Genomic DNA, 19,665 nt, shown 5'->3' on the forward strand with positions numbered 1-19,665 from the left:
GACAAGGGAGGAATCACTCTCTGGGCTCGGTGCCAAGCCCAGGCCCGGCCCCGGTGAGTCTCCAAGAAAAGCCCCGGCACTCCTGGAACAATTGGCAAGTAGGTCTGTAAGGGAAGGAGGTGGGTTTACTATTCCCTCATTCCGGTGGGGAGTCCCCCGCCGGGCCCCGGGGGGGTCAGGAGAAGGAACAGTCCTGCCTACAAGAGGCCACATTTAAAGTCGGCTGACAGGACAAACTCCTGCCTGTGCTCTCCAGGGGAAACTTCGATGGAGCCGAACCTTCAGGCCTTCTGTCCACACCTCCTCGTCAAAGACAACTTGTTTTCTAAAAGACCCCAAAAGGCTTACTCTTTAATGGTAAAACTGGAGGCGTTCTAACAGGCAGGGGATCGAGGGGGTGCCGCCTCTCTTTTTGGGGGGGCTTTGGGGGTGCCGCACTCGAGGCCCCACAGAGGGCTACATCCAGGACCTATCACAGGCCTTGGGAAGAAGAGTCCCTCTTCCTCGGGGGCTGCAGCTGAGACGGGTTGTTTCAGTCCAGGCCGGGGATGAGGGTGGGGGTATTACTCAGTCCAAAGGCTGGGGAGGGGAGTAATAAAGTTCACGGGGAAGATTTATTCTGAGCCAACTAATTGCTCCAATGCAAGTGTTGTTAAATGCTTTACTGGAGGTTGGAGGGAAAAGAGCAGGAGCTGACTGGAATGGTAGACCCACAAAAGTCATTTCTTTGTTACAAAATCCTTTATTGGAGCTGAATCCCGGCACAAATGCCATCCCCCTCTCCACCGGAGGGCCCTGGGATGCACGTGGAGGTGTGCTCACCCCATGGGTCTTAACCTGGCTAGAGAGCCAGCCTGGGACGCCCCAAGTTTCCTGGATAATCAACACATCTAAGGTGACTTCAAGGACTGCTCTGGTCAGTGGTCGAAATCGTGTTCACAGAAGCCTACATAGAGAGGCTGGGCCTGGACACCTCGCCTATAAGAAGACAAAAAGGAGAAACGGAGTCATCTGAGAACAAGGGGACAGAGGATTAGTGATGGGAACAATGGATAGACAAGAGGCTTGAGATTTTCATCAGCTGTCTCTTAAATGCCACTGAAGCCTTCCTCCCTCACCAGCCTTCCCCAAAACAAGTATCAAATATCCATGACTATAAGCACGCTCTGTCCTCTGCCCTGAAAATCCTCTGGTGAAGGAAAGAAAAGAGATATTTCATCACTATCCAAGGGCACATTTCGGTATTGAGCCGCTTGATTCAAATCCACAATCTTTTATGATGTGTCTGTGCCAGAGACAAGGGATGTAAAGCTAAAACAGCCCGGCTCTTGAGAAACGTACTTTCTCCTGCTGGACAACCTGTACACAGAGAAGGCAAAAACAGGGCAGCTGTAGGAGCGAGTGAGCCCTAGCTGGGGTGGGAGCAGCTAAGCAGAGGATGGGAGGAAGCTAACAGTTCTTAGAGATCCAGGTTAGGAGGAAGGCATTCCGAGCATGGGAAATTTGAAGACACTGTGGCAGAATTCACCTCTAGAATGGGGGCTTCGGGGTTATGCCCTGAACAACCTCAGCTTTGGGCAGGAAGGTACTAGAACAAACCTAAGTCGGGGGCCCGAGGTTTCTTTCTGCCCTGCCATGGATTCATAGAATCTTAGGGCCTCAGTTTTAGATACATGAGATTCAGAGAATTTCAAAGGTGAAAGACCTTAGAGATCAGTTTCATTTGGCAGGAAACTGAGGCTCAGGGATGAGTCTTGTGCTCCAAACCAGAGATAGGACTGGATGCCCAACCTGACTCAGGGTTCTTGTGCATAATCAACCTCGGTACGAACAAATTAGGGAAGACTGACTTTTGTCTTCAGAGAACTTTCTCCTTTCACAAAAATTTTAAAACAACCTAACTTTTAAGAATGTTTGAAGAAGAGAGAAACTGTGAATATGCTGCAAAAAGTCTCCTAGGAGTTTAGGCACTACTCCCAATCTACGTCACTGAGTTGAAACCAGAGAAAAAAAGGAGACTCACAAATATCATCCTCCCATCCCTCAATAATCGGCTTTGGTTCCAACTGGAGATAAAATTCCTGGGGACAATTCCTGACCCTCATACCTGAGGAGCTCACATCGGAAGTTTGTCAGCCGGGCATATGCCAACTCCATGTCTTTCACTGACTCGCTGCTCCAAAGCCTCTCTGCCACAGCTCCTGCTCTGGGCCTGGAGGACACGCAGATGGGGTCTGGTCAAATTTCTCAGTTGGGCTGGAAGGACAAGCTGTCCACATGACTGGAGCAGGAATGGGGCAGGGGAATGTGCCCAGGAGAGCCCCTGAGAAGAAGAGTCTTATGGCTGAACCACTACCATACTGTGATCTAGAATAGGTTATTTCATCTTTCTCTGGGCCTTAACTACCCCTTCTGTAAAACAGGGATAACAATTCCTACCTTTTCTGACTCAAGGAAGAAAGGAGACAAGACGTATGAACAGTCTTGGATGAAATGGCACATAAGGGAACACAGGAAGGGATGTCAGAGGCTATCTAGTCCAGCCTCCCCATTTACCAGAGGAGGAAACAGATGCAGGGATTTTAAGGGAGTTACCCAAGATCACAGAGAGCCGGAGGTGGGATTTCCATCCAGATTCCCTGATTCCAGAGCCCATGGGCATCTCCCAATATCATGGGGTGCAGGCAGGGATGAACAGAATGGAGATGTGGCTCTGGGGTCTTTGGGGCTACTTTGCATCCAGAACAGCAGCAGCATCGAAGGGGAGATAATTGAGCATAAACTAACTAACTAGGTGTGAGCTAGATGATGTCCTAGACTTTGGGAAAGCTTAGGGGGAAAAGCAAAGGGTAGTAAGCACCCTGGGGCCAACCCAAAGCCAGAGATAGAGGTCTGGTTCTGCCACTGACTGACCCCGGGCAAAAGATTTTTGGCATCCCAAGTGTTCCTATGGGAAAATGGGGTGCATGACCTGTCTTAACTACCAGCTTAGGATGTTAAGACAAGATGAGATAAACTACTCAAATGGAAGAGATCATGAGGTTAATGCTTGTTCCAACTCTTGGTACAGAGGAGGAAGGGAGAAGAAAACAAAACATCCAGAGGAGCATCAGAAATAGGTCTGGGGGGGGGGGCAGCTGGGTAGCTCAGTGGATTGAGAGCCAGACCTAGAGACAAGAGGTCCTGGGTTCAAATCTGGCCTCAGGCACTTCCCAGCTGTGTGACCCTGGGCAAGTCACTTGACCCCCATTGCCTACCCTTACCACTCTTCTGCCTTGGAGCCAATACACAGTATAACTGCAAGATGGAAGGTAAGGGTTTAAAAAAAAAAAAAGTAGGTCTGGCTTAGCTAAGACCAACAGGAAGTGATTATGCTCCTCTCTCCTGCACCCACTGAACGCCTTGTTTCTCAGCCATTATTTATTGGCCCTTTGCTGGCCAGTTCTGCTTCCTCTCTTTGATGCTTACCAGAGTCTGGGGGTCAGATTGGTCACGTCCACGAACTCGCCCCACATGCAAGCTTCACCCCCAATCACCAGAGACTTCTGCTCAGGACTGCCTGAGGGAACATAAGCTCAACGTGAAGGCTATGGTAGAGACCCATGACAAGTCCATCAAGAGACAGCCTGATAAGATTAGGGCATGAAAAGATTTCTTTGTGGGTAGATTCAAGAAGTGCTAAGGATTTTATTTCTTAAATCCCCTTCAGGACCAAATCTTCAGGCCTTCCATTCTCCAAATTCACTCCATAAGGTGGATTCCAGGGGCCTCTTCAGGGAAGAGTGTCTATGTCCTCCCTTCCAAACCCTCAAACCTTCAAAGTCCAGAGGCTCCACACTGTAGATATCCTGCCAATCCTGCCCATAGGAGATGCGGTTCAGGTACCAGGGAGAAGACAACAAGACATGGTACCCAGCCTTGGTGATTTTCTCCATCTCCTTGGCATATGGTACAGGTTTTGTTTCTTTCCACACATGCACCACTGTGTCTGGACTCAGCTGGTTACAAGAAACAACCAAAGAAGAAATGTTGGGGGGGCAATGTTCCCTACTGCTAGCAGAAAGAACCTAGTTATTTTCACAAGAATTTACAACTCCAAAACATAAACTATCTCTCTGCAAAACCATGACCTGAAGAAGGGATCATATTATAGCACCTCTAAAGGCCTAAGTCAGCTGGGCGGTACAGTGGATAGAGCACTGGGCATGAAGTCAAGGAGAGCTGAATTCAAATCCAAACTCAGACACTTACTAGCTATGTGACTCTGGACAAGTCACTTAATCCTGTTTCCCTCAGTTTCCTCATCTATAAAATGAGCCAGAGAAGTAAATGGCTAACTACTCCAGTATTTGCCAAGATGACCTCATGAGGTCACTAAGAGTTGGACATGACTGAAATAAGTGACCAACAAAAGGCTCCCTTTGGTGCCCTGAAGCTATGTCCCCTATACTTCAGCAAAGACTGCCAGTGGTCTAACAGGGTAGGCATCTCTTTCTTACAAATCTCAGTCTGGGATCATTGTGATCCCCATCATCATCCTACTTGTTCTAAGCTCTTCCCAGGGCTGAGAGGTCCATGTCCTGGCCTGGTATCAGAGAGTGGGTGGAAGCAGGGAACACATTTTTCTTTCTCCTCTGAGCCTGTCTCCTCTGCCTGTCTCGATCAGGAGATTTTGCCAACCACACTTCAAAACACTGGGGGTGTGGTGTGAGGACAGGGAGAGGAGGGTGGATTAAGGTCAAAGAAGCAAAGATAAGTGCCAATGAAGCCTGGTAAACCGCACACAGAAGAGTATTAGGAAGAAGTCAGAGTCAGTGGTGGTCATCTCTCTGGGGCATAGGGAGCTAAGTCTTTAGACAGCCCTTTCCTCTGAACACTAAGTGATAATAACAATAGCTCACATTTGTATAGTACTTGAAATATTTTATCTCATTTGATCCTCACAACAACCCCGTGATGTAGGTGCTACTTTTATCATCCTAGTTTTACTGATGAAGAAACTGAAGCTGGATGGTCAAGCCCAAATCACACAGCTAGAAGTTGTCTGAAGCTAAATTTGAACTCAGGTCTGCATGACTCCAAGTCCAGGGCTCTCTATCTGCTGCATCATTTAGTTGTCTTTGAAGATATGAGAAACCCTAGGCCCAGATACATCAGGCAAAGCCCAGCCTCTCTGAGAGCCTCTGAGGCTCTGTAGGGACAGAAACCTTTTCTTTAGGTCAGGAGGGAGTAGATGGACGAGGCAGAATTATTGTTTTTACCTCTCTGAAATTTAGTGTTTAGGACAAATATGATCTCACCTCTGAAAATATCCTAGAAGAAAGTAAAGCTGGGAGACTCCTTCATTGGAAAGGGGGTTCTAAGGCTCTTCTCTAACCCTTTAAAGATGGGATCCAGGGCATCTGGGGAAAATCATCGCTGTGTGGAGGCAAAGACCTCCTGTTCCCTGAGCTATGCAGCCCTGAGTGATATTGGGAATAGTAGGGGATATGGAGGACTGGAAAGATGGGTCCACTGACATCTGCCCCAGTTCCTATAGGATAAAGTCAGCAAACCCCTCTGCTCCTTCTTTGTTCTCAATTTTATACCTTCACGTCATTGTCGAAAACCTCTTGCCATACTATATAGCCTTTTCTGTAGGAAGACACAATGTTCAGCAGCCTGAGGAAGAAAGAAACAAGTGAAGAATAGGGCAGAGTTGTTCCGAGGATGGCTGGATGTCATGGTGGAAAGTATGCCTGCCTGACTAATCCCTATGAGACAATTTTCTCTCCTTGCTCCAGGTTAGGCCATCACAAACTCTACTAATAATTTAGCTAGGGAGTGGGAGAGATGAGAATTGTTTCAAGGAGTAGCCAGAGAAAATGGCAAGAGGCTGAGCCTGGGAGGACTGTTTTAGTGGATGGGCACACTCATTTGGCTAAAGGGGGAGGGCAGAGGGAGCATGAAAGTCACCATTTACAAGATTTAAAGGGGGGGAGATTTAGGAGGATTACTCTACCCTATTACCCCCACACTCCAACATCAGGGAAGAGGTAACTGTGTTCCAATCTTTCCTTTTTTTCCCCCAATCTATTATTTTATTTTTCCTCCAATTACATGTAAAAACAATTAATATTCATCAAAAAAATTTTGAGTTCCAAATCTTCTCCCTTGTTCCTCCCCTCCAAGATAATAAGCAAAGTGATATAGATTTTACTTGTGCAATCATGAAAACATTTTTTTCATATTAGTTATTTTGTTGAAATCCTTACTTTTGAATGTAGAAAGATTCCAGTTGCTCATAGTTCTGAAAGCCCTTTTCCTTCATGAAGGCCTGGATATCTGGATTGGACTGCCTGAATTGCAAGAAAGAAAATGATTTCTTCCATTTCTTGGGTCTCTAGGACCCCAGAACCTTGGAAAGACAGGGAATAGTCACCTCATTTCCTGTGACTTATCTCCCAAGCCTGAAGAGAACCAAAAAGCAGTTGCTAGCCCTGGATTGAAGAGCTTAGAACTATGCCAGGCCTGACCAGTGCTGTTAGCCTACCTTTTCCAGCATGACATTTAAGGTCTTCTACAATTTGGCTTCAGTCACCCTTCTCAGCTTTCCCTGGCTTCCCCTGGGTAGGATCAAAATGCTGGTAGAGCTGGAAAGGATCTCAGAAGACTGTCTAGTCCCACTCTCTCTTTTAAAGCTCAGTGAGATTGTGACTTAACCCAAGTTACACAAGTATTAAATAGTTGAGCTGAGATTTGAACCCATATTCTGAGACTGCAAATCCAGAGCTTCTTTTTTGCTTCGTTGGTCTTCAATTATTTCATTCATGCCTAACTTGTTATGATCCCATTTGGGGTTTTCTTGGCAAAATACTGGAGCAGTTTGCCATTTTCTTCTCCAGCTGATTTATAGATGAGGAAATGGATGCAAACAGGTTTAAGTGACTTTACTAGAGTCACACAACTAGTGTCTGAGGCAGGATTTGAACTCAGGTCCTTCTGACTCCAGGCCCAGTGCTTTATCCATTGTATTACTCAATCATCTCTTCTTTTTTGTTGCTTCTTAATAATCCTGCAGCTCTGATAGACTAGCTGCTTTATGCTGTTCCCAGCACACCCTATGTACATGCCTATTTTTACCCTTTTTTCAGGGTTTCTTGTGCCTGGAATGCCTTCCCCCTCACCACTCTCCACATCCTACTTTCCTCCTAAGCCCTGGTGGAGACCTCTTCTCTCAAATCTTTCTTGACTGTGCTTTCCTAATTAATTCTCTCCTTTCTTGGCTCTCTTAAAGCCAAGCTTTACCCTGGGATGATGTTCTTAAATATTAAATGACTTGTATTAGTTGGTGGTACTGTTAGGTCTTTCATCTCAACTAGACTCATTTTAATCTCTTTTCCCCCCTTTTTGGTCAGCAAAGAATTAAGAACACAGCAGAAGCTCAGTTAATACTTTCCTTGATCCCTTTGGTCTTTAAGATCTGTGGAGGAGGGACTGAGAAAAGGAGAGCTAGAGCAAAATGTGTGTATTGGACTGGGGAGAGGTATGGCTAAATGGGAGTCTAGGCAGGGAGAATACTGTGCCTGCAAAGGTGGGAAGATAAGAAAAGCTGTTATTAATCCGTTTTCCTCTTAGTATGGGCTCTATCAGGGTTCAAGACCTTGGTTCTGAGTGGTCAGGGAATTCAAGTTCCTCCCTTCTATCCCCAGTTCCCAAGTAGCCTATAAGAGGAATCTAAGAACTTCTCTAAAGATACCCCAATACTGGCCACACTCCCAACAGCTCAAGTTTTTCCCACTCCTTGACTCAAGAAGGGGACAGGGATGACCTGAGGGCTCATACCAGCAGGTGAAATCAACCTCATCTCCTCCAAGGTGAAGATAAAAGTCTGGGAAAACATTACTGATCTCCTGGAAGAATGAAGCCATGAACTCATAGGTCCTGTTGAGGATGGGATTCACTGGACCATAACTGCCAGAAGGAATGTGTCCTGAGTAGCAAGGAGTCAGCAGTCCAGGAATACCTGGGCCAAGAGAGATGCATGCAGTCACAGAAAAAGAATCACTGGTCCACAGAGATACCATCTGTAGCCTGAGAACAGCTCTGCTGATTAAATATATAAGGCTATAGTGCAGTAGCTTATTTCTGCCTTAAGCAGGAGAGCAGAAATTCCATCTACTTGGGACTTACACTGATGGGGCACTGAGCTCACTTGCTGATGCTTTCCAAATGAGATATTTGTAAAGTGCCTGGCACAAAGTTGGTGCAAAAATACTTATTCTTTCCCCTCCTCTTTCCCAAGAGGTTCAGACCTATCAGGCTCTTAGAAAAGAGCTTTCAGATTTAGTCTCCCCTCCACAATTCCTCTTCTGAGGACACATCAGACTTTGCTTCCTTAGTTCTGCAGGGTATCAAAACTACTGGTGAGTGAAAACTCAAGTGGGTTTTACTAGCCCAAATCCAAATGAATTTCAAATTTCATCTCTATCCCATATCCTTTTGCACTTCTGATTTTCCAAATGGGAAAAATCATTGGGAAAATCTGTTTTTCCAAATAAATAAAATCCAAATAAATAAAACTGGAATGTGACTGTTTTTGCTGATAGGTTACATGCTAAAGATATGCCACTGGGGCAAGAGTTGAAGAGAAGATTCTTGACTGCCCTCTGATTTTTCTACCCTGTTCTTACCTTTTCCCCAAGACAAAGTGTGGCCTGGTGTGTCAAACTCTGCCAGGACTCGGATACCTCGCAATCGGGCATATTCAATGACTGTCTTTACATCTTCCATTGTATAGATGTGGGAGGCAGGGTCAAAGGATCCCTGAAAGACACACAGTCCCTTAGAATGCTGTCACTGGGGGGAGATGAACTCTTCATTAGTTGGACAGGCTGATGGGAATCTTTCCTCAGGTCACATACTCAGACAAGAGTGTCAGATGGCACATGAGGGTAGAGGGACTGGTCAGTGACAAAAATCAATTAAAATACTATCTCACATCTTTTGAGTCCCTGATCTTTTTTACATCCATTATTTCATTTGGCCCTCACATTTCTGGGAGGTGAGCAGAGACAATAACTGCCATTTAGCAAATAAGGAAACTGAGGATCAGAAAGAAGACAGGGTGAGGATTTGATGTCCAGGTCAGTCCTCTTTCCTTGCAGGGCTCTAAGGAGCCCAGTGGCACCCTCCCCCCGCCCCCCCAAATACAGAAGGACCAGGACAAAACATACCTTTCTGCTAAGCTCAGGGAAAGTCACACTCTCATATGGAAAAGAAGGGTCATCGACAATGTGCCAGTGGAACACGTTGAATTTGTTATATGCCATGACATCCTGGGAATCAGAATATATATGAAACCTAGCCCTGTTGATGGTGGAATTCAGAGACACAAACGCCCCAAGATAACTTCCTTGTACTCACCGAGCATGTGGGGAAGTATTAGAAAACAGCTTCCTGCTACTCAAACCTAGCACTTCAAGTGTCCTCCCATCCCCCCACTCCATGTCCTTTTGGCTTTGGAACAACTCCTTCCTGCCCCCTCCTGCTGGGCTGTTTCCTGGGTACTTCCTCTTACTGTCAAAGCATGAGCTTTTGTGGTTTTTTAACACCACACAAAGGAGACTTGGAAGGAGACAGCTTGGCCAGATTGGGGTAGAGAATAGTTTCCTTCAAATTCACAAAAACCCAACCAAAGCCCAAGGAGTACCACCTTTAGGCTCTTGTATACTGAGGACAGCCTTCACCAAAGCCCATCTTTATCTTTCTGGGTGAGGTGTAATCCCAAGGTTCAATCTAGGCAGAGTTATGGAGGAGACAGCAATGTTGATCTGGAAAGCAGGGCCTTCAGGTGAACCTCAGGACAGTTAGGCCAAAGTTAGTCAAGCAAGATGCTTCTCTAATTGTCAGGACTGACCTGACTTTCATTCTGGTTGATTAAGGAATCCCAACATCCCAATCCTGACTCCCTCTCCCTATTGTTTTGTGGGCACTGAGCATCATGGTCAACCAAGTTTGAATTCTGTTTTTCTTTTCATCTGGAGTTTTCCAAGTAGGCCACTTCTCTGCAGCCAGTGAAAACTCATAAAATCAAATGTTTCAGGAAGGAGGGAGGTCCTCAGATGAGAAACTATAGTACATACCAGTGTCTCTAGTATGGCTTGCAGTGGCAGATAATGACGAGATGTGTCCAGCAGCAAGCCTCGGTGAGGGAATCGGGGAAAGTCTACAATATCTGTCCACTTGACGTAGAACTGAGCAGAACAAACATGGAAGATGTCAATGACACTCATTCCCCACTTCCAAAGTCTGTGCATGTTCCCTGAGAAAAGACCTAGGGCACTAAGAATTTTGCTGGTAGTGGCCCAATATAAAACCACTTTTGGACGAGACCCCATCCCTGATCTTCCTGGCTTTCCCATGGCCCTTCTAATAGATTGGTTTATTCTGTGGTGCTTTCTATCTCCAGTGCTTACTACAGTGCCTGGCACATAGTATGAGCTTAATAAATGTTTATTGACTATCTCACAGTTAATATGTAGAACTGTCCTTGGATATGTCGTAGGGGCCCAGAACCTAGGCCCTGTGCACAATCTTCTAGGAGCAGCCAGTATGAAGCCACAAAGTCCCTAGCACGGTCTACAGACAAAGCTTACACCAAAGCAAGTTGACTACTAAGATTTGACTTTTCCCTCTAGTTTTTAAAAAACCTGCTAAATTTTTTCCCCTTAGTTACATGTAAACAAAGACGTTTTAACATTCATTTTTTAAAATCTCATGTTTCAAATTTTCTCTCTCCTTGAGAAGATAGACAATTTGATGTAGATTATACATGTATAGTCATGCAAAACATCCCTTTAGTTTTTTATTCCTATTTTCTTTTAGTTGATGTGGCTTATTATGCCCTGGGTAGCAGCAGGTAAACTCTAGTTGTGCCAGGCAACCTGATTCTATCAACCAATGACCTTCAGTTACAATCCAACTACAACCCCAACCTCTGTACTTCTTCCCAAATCCTGCTGAGCTGGGAATGCCTTTTACCACCCTTGACATCTAGAAAGAACTAATGACAGAAACAGGTATTACATTGTAAACTTCCTTCAGTCACTTGGGATACACTCACCATACCCTCAGAGGATCTCCCAATGAGCTGGCTAAAAGTCTCTAGGCCTGTGGAGAACCAGAGGCACAGGGTGAGGTCTGGAGGAAGTGAGGGAAGAAATTGCCCCAAACCTAGAATGATGCCCAATGATGCAGGGAATGATGCTTAGGCAAAGGAAGTGGGGGTCAATGCTTAATTTTCCTAAAAAAAAAATACAGGGAGATGGATAATTCAACAAACATGTCTAATGTATTTTGGGAACATCTGGTTGATCTAGAGAGAGAGAGAGATACTGAGAAGTTTACTGAAACAAGAGGCACTCCTTATATCTATTTTTTCTTTGTCAGAAAATGAGTGCTATTTAATGCTTGTAAGTGAGTGGGTAGGATCTTGGTCAGGTCTCTAACAAGCCCTAACTCTAGTGTAGGGCCTCTTCTTTCTAGAGATCTGGCAGCCAGCTAAGGAGAGGAGAGGCATAGTATGTTATTTTCCTTAGCTTACAAGGCTGACAATCTTAGAAAGCTTTATATTGTCTGGGATCTCTTCGAGTTCTCAGATTTGACCTCTTAGTGAAGAAAGATGAGGGGCAACTAAGGAGAAGATGACATATACAAATTGTCTCTTTGGGAAATTAAAACCATGGAATTTTTAGGGCTGAAAGAGACCTTTTGTGATTTAAGGATCTTCTAATCCCTAGGAAATTTTAGAGTTTAATATATGACTAGATTGTAATGATTAGAGACTATATGTGTTCTTCATTTCTCCATTTCCTATAGTGCTTAGTGTAGGATGCTGTGTCTAAAAAGGAAAATGACAAATAAATATATTGAATGAATTGAATGAAAGATCAATGATTTTCTCTAGAATGCCAAAGAATCACAAGTTTGTTTTTTTTACTATATTTACCTTTCTTTTCAAAATAATTAAAACATTTTTTTGTTTCTAACCTAGATATTTATTTCAGTTCTTATTCAAAGATATTTTTATTTTTCCAATTACATGTAATAACAATTTTCAACATACATATTCTCCAATTATAAGATCGAAATTGTCTCCCTCCCGGAGTCATATTAGATAGGTGGTGGGGGAGGGGGGAATATAGCACCTCTCCCCATGCTCTGTTCCCTTGGCAGTTTAGATATCTATCCTGATGTTGAACTGAGACCATGTGAGAAGAGGCCTCAGGAGGATGCTGGCTTCACTTCCTGGCATATTAGGAAAGCACTGGATTCAGCATTTTCAGATCAGTGTAGCCATGGCCAAGCCACTTCACTCGTTCTTAGCCTCAGTCTCTTACTTTATAAATAGGAGGTAATAGTGCTGGCAGAACTGTGAGTGCTATGGAAGCTTTATGTCACATCTCATATAAATGTGAGTTGCTAGTTTTATTACCTTACCATTACTAGGATCCCTCCATCCAAATAATCCTCAGTTCTTTTCTTACTAGAATAGGAACTGCTACTGTACCATCTCAGTTTTGTATACAGAGGGATACATTTCATAGAGAAGAAACCTGGAAATATCACCTGGGACAGCTTACTTTACTCCTAGGAGGGCTTCATTTCAGACCACTGAACATAATATACAGTTCTAAAGAATTCCCATCAGAACAATCAATGGAAAAATCAAGGTCACCCAATCCTTTATCTCCCTACTTCATATCAGTCCCTGTACCATTACCTCTGAGAGCTCCCCAGACAGTATGAGATTTCAGGACAAACTGCTGATCACTGAGAGTTAGAGTGTCTGAAATGACAACAAGAAAAGGCTGGAGGGTTAGGACATGGAAAACTGAACTTTGCACTCAAGTCTTAAATGAAAATAAGAGGTAAAGTTTCTAGCTCTGGCAGTAGTGGAGCAGCAGCTTGGCTTTTGGGAGATCTTGCTGGGGAAAGGTATGATTATGGCAACTGGGAAACTGACACAGGGTCTTGCATGAATGGGCTAGAGAGATATTTAGCCACAACTAGTAAATGTCAGTCACAACAGTCATAGAGACTCATATGAGTGTGTGAACTTGGGTTCTACTACGATTTTTTTCATTGTCTTTTGACAAGTCCTGATGCTGAATAATGCCTAGTTTCCTTTTTGGGAATGCAAATTCCTGTTAACTCTCCCCATGGAGTATAAAAAGATCTGGTGTTATAATGAATGAGAAGGATCCATCCTATCTATCATCTCACTGCCCAATCTCCTCAATTCATTTCTCCCCCTCCCCTATTCACTGAGCGCCATGTCTAAAGGAAGGTCACATCTTTTTGATTAATTTAGGGCCTGAAAATACTTCTAAGGCTTAGAGGTATTTGGTGGGTTTTAGCATTACTAACAAGAAGACATTCCATTTGGGTGAGCCTGTAACTCCCTGCTACAGTAGGGGAAGATTCTAGGCTTAAACCTTATATAGCATCCAAGTCCATCTACTCTTGGTTCCTTGATATTTAAGGCAATAAGAATGTGGCATGAGCCAAAAAAACTGGATATACTTTACACACTGGTTCCTCCAGTCCCTTGACAGCTTCCTGGGGAATGGCCAAAGTTGAAGAGATTGTTTAGAGTCAGGGTTGAGTTGTTTGCTCTTGCTATCAAGTATTCACTTTCACAAGAAAGATATCCAACCTAAGGACTATACTTACAGTTCTCCAAAGAGTTCATTTCAGGAAACAGGTCACACCCAGGGACAGCCACAAAGACATCCAATGAATTCTTCACTGTTATTTTCAGGTCTGCAGAGAGAAGAAATTCAGGAATCTCATTCACATCAACATAATACAGATACCTGGAAAGGCTCTCAGAGACCATCTAACTGAACCCTTGAATTGAGGAAACTGAGGCTTAGGGAGATGAAAAGACTTGCCCAGGGACACATGGTTAAGTAAGAGTCTCATGCTCCTCCAGTAAAAGGGCAATCTCTGACCACGTATGTTTTTCACTGTTCAGTTATATAGACTTATTCTTTTTATATAGTTACCTGAGTATTCTCTATTCTCAAACAATTCATTGTTTTGTGGATTTTAAAGTATAAAATAAATGTCAGGCATTATGATGTTAATTCACAAATGTGTCCTGGACGGAAACTTCTCTATAGTAAGGGTTGGATCTGTTTTGTTTTGCTATGTTTAGTGACTAACTCAGGCTTTTAGACGTCCAAATGCACTACTGGCCAGTATCTAGGAAGATTATAAGATCATGGACCTAGAATGTGAAGGTACCTGAGAGCCCAATTAGTCCTACTTCATTTTACAGATAAGGAAATTGAGGCCCAGTGAAGGTATGAGATGGGATTTTAACTCTGGTCCTCTCATTCAAGAGCCTACATTCTCCCCACTATACCACATTGCCTTGAAAAGTGCTTTTCTTATTGCAGCATAGACCCAGCCAAGGTGGGCTGTCTATATGTCTTCAGTATAGGTCATATATGATCCTGATGCATAGGCATTGATCCCAGTAGCTACAGTTCAGAAAGTAATTTTCTGCAGTAAAAAGTAGTGATCAATAGGGGGAGCACAAAACTTTTAATATAGCTCCTGGAGCCAGCTAAGGAGAAAGGAAGTCAGAAGTATTGCTACTCCATCTTCCTGTTAACAATTTTATACTAATGGTATAAAATAGCTAGCCCTTCCCTCTATTCTGCTAAACCCCTTACCTCCTCAGGGTACCTGTAACAGCAATGGAAAAATAGCCCCTACCCATGTACCTACTTCCATTAAACCCACATGCAGCTATTGCTGATCCAGTACCTAGAAATCCAAAATAAAATTAACTTCTACCATGCCAACAATATTTTTGGACAATGGTGACACTTGGCATCACAAAATCTCAGCATCACAATTGGAAGAGATATAATATATTTTCTTCAAAGTCAAAATTTGCCTCTGAGAATTGCATCTAATTTCTGTCATCTGGGGCCAAACAGTAAGTTTTTCTTTGTAACCATTCCTCAACAAAGATTGCTATTACATTTCCACTTCCAAATCCCTCCCCCTTGCCTTTTCTCTAGGCTAAACATTTCTATATTCAACTGGTCCCCCCTTGTGGTCATATTCTAATTTATCAACATTTTTCTTAAAATGTGGTACCCAAAGGAAGGTAATAATTGAGATTTGGTTTGGCCAGGATAGACAGAGTACATTGGGATGATATATCACCTGCCTAATTCTGGACATTATTATACCCGGCTCTGATCTTTCTCTTTCCTTGCAAATAGATTTTTATTTGTTGGCTTTCCTCATAAGTCTTCACTGGGTTGTAAGCTCCTGACACTATTGTTATAGGAATGTGCTATGGTTTTGTATTCATCCTTTTGCTTTTCCTGATGTCTTTGGAAAAATCTAAACTTGTTAATGAATTCCTTGTGTATTCATATTGGTCTATGTGGACAATTTCTTTTCTACTACATTGGAATTAATCCCTTTTTGTTTTCCGAATTTTATTTATGAGATAAGACATATGTTCTAGTACATATCACCTACATAAATCCTCTGTTTGAATGTTAATCCATGGGAATCCTACCTGTTTTTTCACTGACCCTGTTTCTTCCAAATCTAAGATTCATGTTAGGACTCTGCCTAGAATCTCTCATGGTCTATTACAAATCTTAAAATTGAGAGTGGTCATTTCCCCACATTGTTTCCATCATTTCCAATAAGGATAAGCAATAATCAGTTTTTCCTTGGTGAGACTGGGCCCCAAAAAGTTCTATTTGGTGCTTTCTCTATCTTTTGAAGGATGAAATTACCATTAAGGCAAGTCATGAAATATTAGTTCTGCTTCTGCCAGAGAAAGGACTCCAGGGGGTATCTGGATAACTGAAGGTCTCCTATAACAATTGATATATCACACCTCACTTTCAAGCTCCTCTTTGTTAAGGTGATGTTAAGGAGGTACATTATACCTGTTTCTGCTTTTGCTGAGCTTTTCTTAAACCCTTCCATCATGCTTCCCTTTTCTGCTTCCTGGATTTCTTCACATATGATTCTTAGATTTAGAGCAGCAAAGGGCCTTATATGAAAAATGTCTGTGCCTGCCCTCAGGAAGTTTACAGTGGCAGGGGTTGGGGGTAATAAAAAACATATACATAAAAATAATACAGGATATTTGAAGCAAAGGGACTTGACTCAGAAGATGGTAGGAAAAGGCTGGCCAGAAGGACTTTGTCTGTATTTGCCATAACCTATTTAACAAGGGTAAACAGATCTACCTAATGTCACTAATTTGAAAGAATAGTGGATCTGAAGTCAGGGGGGTTGAGTTCTAATCTTATTTTCATCACTCACAGGGAATAAGTCACAACTTTTCTGGGCTTTAATTTCCTCATATGGAAAATGGAGTTATTTATTATAGAGGGTTGTTTTGAGGAGCAAACCCCTCCCCAACTCACCATAAGTTACTGTATAAGTGGTAAAGTGCAAAATAAATGTTACCTCTTACACTTATTCATGTTTTTGTGGAACCAACTAAATAATGTAAAGGGTAATTAGTCTCATACCAATAATTTTATAAGTGGGAGATATGTTTCTTGATGGCTAAATTTGTGTAATGTAAAAGCTTAAAAACTGGTACTTACAGAGACTAGAGAAACACAGTCCACAAAGTAGGGCAAGACCACTTGGAATTGCTAAGAGATGCAAAGGGTAAAAACCTGACATATCAAATCACATGGCCCCTTGAGGTCTGCTGTCAGGAGATGGTTAGTTGAGAAGGGTGTGATGTAGTTTCATTTGAATGGTGGAGGAGTACCAGAAAATGGAATGGAATGGATCAAACCACAGGTAGGCATATATGGAACCAGGCAGTACAAGGACAAGAGGAATAGAAAGATGAGTCAACTATCTTCCTTAGGAATTGCTTAATCTTTAACTTAAAATCTAACTAGAGATGGAGTTTGAACATTGTTTCTCCAATAAAACAAAATAACTATCTATTGCAAAGCACTGATCAATTTTTCCAGGGGAAGAGAACAATGGAAAGGTGCTAAACTCAAGCAGAAAATATGAAAGGTACAGGATAAATGATTGAAGAAGGAGCCTATCGGTTCAGTTTCTAAATCACTGTCCTCTCCAAGAGGTTGGAGAGTATAGTGAACAAGAAGGTACTTTGTAGAATCTGGGTGAAATCCAGAAATAGAGTAGCCTGTGTTCAAATCTGACCTCATATACTTCCAGGCTGTATGACTGAGCAAGTCACTTAAAGCCTGTAAGAAGGCAAGGGTTTAAAAAAGAAAACAAAACAAAAAAGTCTTTTTTCCCTTTTCACTATATCCTGTATTAAACTGTACCTCCTCATTTAAAGTAATGCAGAATAAGGTCTCTGGAATAATCTTCCATAAACATAATACCTAAGGAAAGTAGTGGATAATTAGAATCGGAGAGACCTGAGTTCAAGTCCTGCCCCAGACACTTACCCAGTTGCAGGTACACTCAAAACTCTTCAACCTTCACGTTCCTCATGTGCAAAATGGGAAAGCACCTAACCTACAGGGTTGTTATGAGGATCAAATGAGAAAAGTATACCTAAAGCATTTTGAAAACCTTAAAGCAGTATGTAAATGTTGGCCATTATCATTATTAGTAATTTTTGTTGAGCTCTTCTGGCTAACTTTCACCTTGAATTTTTTACTTGGTTCCTTCCTCTTTTCCCTCCCTATTTTATCATTAACCCAATCCCTCCAGAAGCCTATTCTATCGATTTGTCAGTCATTGCTCAAACTTTTTTCTGCCCACTTATGCTCATTATTTCCTTGAGAAGCAGATCAAAATTCTCTTTCTTCAAGTATTCTTTACTTATTAATTTGGCTAGATCCTGCATTTTTATTGAAATAATTAGGAATTCAATTCACATCAGTCCGCATTTTCATTGCAAATGGTTTGTATTCGTTTTGATACAGTTTTGTAGTAACTGTTCTAGGAATCTCTGATAATCATCATCATGAAACAAAGACACTAGCACTTGACCAAGAATGTAAGGGTCTCCCGAAACTTGTTTCCTAAGTCAAGGTATTTTTGTGGCTGAATGATTTGGCTTCTGGTAAGGGAAAACAGCCCCGGATGTAAACTCCTGGAGAAAGGCTGAGTTTCGGTAACTCTGGTCTTTCGGGTCCATTGTGCTAGTCAAGTGACAAATGGAAGGGATAGGAGAGCAGCTGGGAGGTAGACCTCAGAAGCAAGGAGCCTGAAGAGAGGACAGTAGCTGGAAAGAGGCAGGAGGAGGAATCTGAACGAGAAGAGGGAAGAAAAGGAAGTTAGTGGCCACTAGGCTAGGGAACTCTCTTGGGTCAGGGTTTCAGGGGAAGGCTGTGTGGATGTGGGGTAAGGAACATCATTCAGGCCTGAACCCAAATGATTGCCAACTCTTTGAGGGCAGGAACTGGCTTCTGCCTCTTTCTGAATCCCCAGCGCTTAGCAGTGTCTGGCACATAGCAGGCGCTTATGAAATGTTTATTGACTGACGGTCTGCAACGGATATCCGAAGTTAAGGGTACTCAAGCAAGGGAATGCACAAGACTGGGGAAAAGGTGGAAGGCTCAGAAGAACGAACACCTCGGAGGCAGCCGGGTTGAACTTGAGGGAAGCCCAGGTTTCCCCGGGTAGCGGCTCACCTGGCCGGTCGGGAGAGTGCCAGGGCCCGGTCCCGAAGATGATCCGGAGGTAGCGGACGAAGGCTTCGTCAAGCACCGAGCAGCCCGCCTGCACTGCCGAGGCAGCCGAGTACTGGAAGTGGAAGAGGCTGGGGTTCAGGGCGAAAGTCTGATTGGGGGAAACGTAGATCTTCTGCGGCCATGGCCACACGGAGGCCTCCAACATTTGTGTCTGGGCCAGCGTCCCGACTGCCAGCTGGGATAGCAGCAGCAGGATTCCAGGGTGCTCTAGAAAGTTCATTGCGGAGCAAGATACCACCCTGGAGGACGAAGACGCTCAGAGACACTCGAATCCCTCCAGTCTCTCAGCCCCCAGCCAGCTAGTTGCAGGGAGTCACGTGAGTCCCGTGATCAGGTGCCTGCCAGGGCCTCGCTACGGGATTGGATGACGCCTAGCGACTGCGCCTGCGGGAGTCCTGAGGCTCTGCCCCTCTGTGCCCTACCCTCAGTCTGAAGAAAGTGTCCTGGGTCCAGTTTCGGTTACGTCCTGGTCTGTTTACTGTGAGGAGGCATCCCTTTCTCTGGAAGTCGGGTGGGGGGCTCTGGGCGAAGTGAAGCTGGGAAGGAAAAGACTTTTGGATGTAGGGAATAGAACATGGTGAGCAGCAGCTGTGCCTCTTCATGGAACAGGAAAGGCCCTTTCAAGAGGGTGGGATGTAGGCTGAGACTCCGGAGGAGTCTGTAAGTGGAGACGAGGAGGGAGTGCATTCTAGGCCCGGGGGGAGTCAGCGATCAGCCACGCCCTGAGAAATGGAGTGTGGACCAGCTTCCGGGAGGCCCCTGGAGCTGGATCGCTGTGTAGTGCATGGAGGGAAGGAACTTGCAAGAAGCCTTGGAAAGGCGCCCCTCCCCCCCCATTTCTATCGTTCCTTTCCTCCTTCCTTCCTTCCTTCCTTCCTTCCTTCCTTCCTTCCTTCCTTCCTTCCTTCCTTCCTTCCTTCCTTCCTCC

The 19,665-nt window shown here is 43.9% G+C and overlaps 1 protein-coding gene across 3 annotated transcripts; it reads right to left on the reverse strand.

Moving 5' to 3' along the window:
* Positions 1–722: 722 nt before the first annotated feature.
* Positions 723–19,030, reverse strand: HEXA (hexosaminidase subunit alpha). Of its 3 annotated transcripts, XM_044665793.1 has the most exons (15): positions 18,683–19,030; positions 17,699–17,718; positions 13,717–13,791; positions 12,764–12,829; positions 11,105–11,151; positions 10,125–10,235; positions 9,216–9,317; positions 8,673–8,805; positions 7,825–8,005; positions 6,255–6,338; positions 5,589–5,661; positions 3,815–3,998; positions 3,469–3,559; positions 2,108–2,212; positions 723–978 (listed from the first exon to the last, which is right to left on the reverse strand). In XM_044665793.1, exons 1-15 carry the CDS (start codon positions 18,955–18,957, stop codon positions 918–920), a joined length of 1,608 nt encoding a protein of 535 aa, XP_044521728.1. In that variant the 5' UTR covers positions 18,958–19,030; the 3' UTR covers positions 723–917. The 3 variants fall into 3 exon arrangements, with proteins under 3 accessions (XP_044521728.1, XP_044521727.1, XP_044521726.1); XM_044665792.1 differs by lacking the exon at positions 17,699–17,718 and having other exon boundaries at positions 18,678–19,030; XM_044665791.1 differs by lacking the exon at positions 17,699–17,718 and having other exon boundaries at positions 13,717–13,806; positions 18,678–19,030.
* Positions 19,031–19,665: the final 635 nt, after the last annotated feature.

Source organism: Gracilinanus agilis, chromosome 2 (genome assembly GCF_016433145.1).
Source record: "Gracilinanus agilis isolate LMUSP501 chromosome 2, AgileGrace, whole genome shotgun sequence".
NCBI classification, from domain to species: Eukaryota; Metazoa; Chordata; class Mammalia; order Didelphimorphia; family Didelphidae; genus Gracilinanus; species Gracilinanus agilis.

Bases quoted from the DNA above. Each gene is read 5' to 3' on its own strand.
- HEXA (XM_044665793.1), bottom strand. From the start codon at position 18,957: ATGAACTTTCTAGAGCACCCTGGAATCCTGCTGCTGCTATCCCAGCTG. The intron at 12,830-13,716 runs GTAAGTATAGTC...TTGTCATTTCAG, and splicing joins AATGAACTCTTTGGAGAACT to ACACTCTAACTCTCAGTGAT. The intron at 9,318-10,124 runs GTATGTACTATA...TCTGATTCCCAG, and splicing joins AAGCCATACTAGAGACACTG to GATGTCATGGCATATAACAA.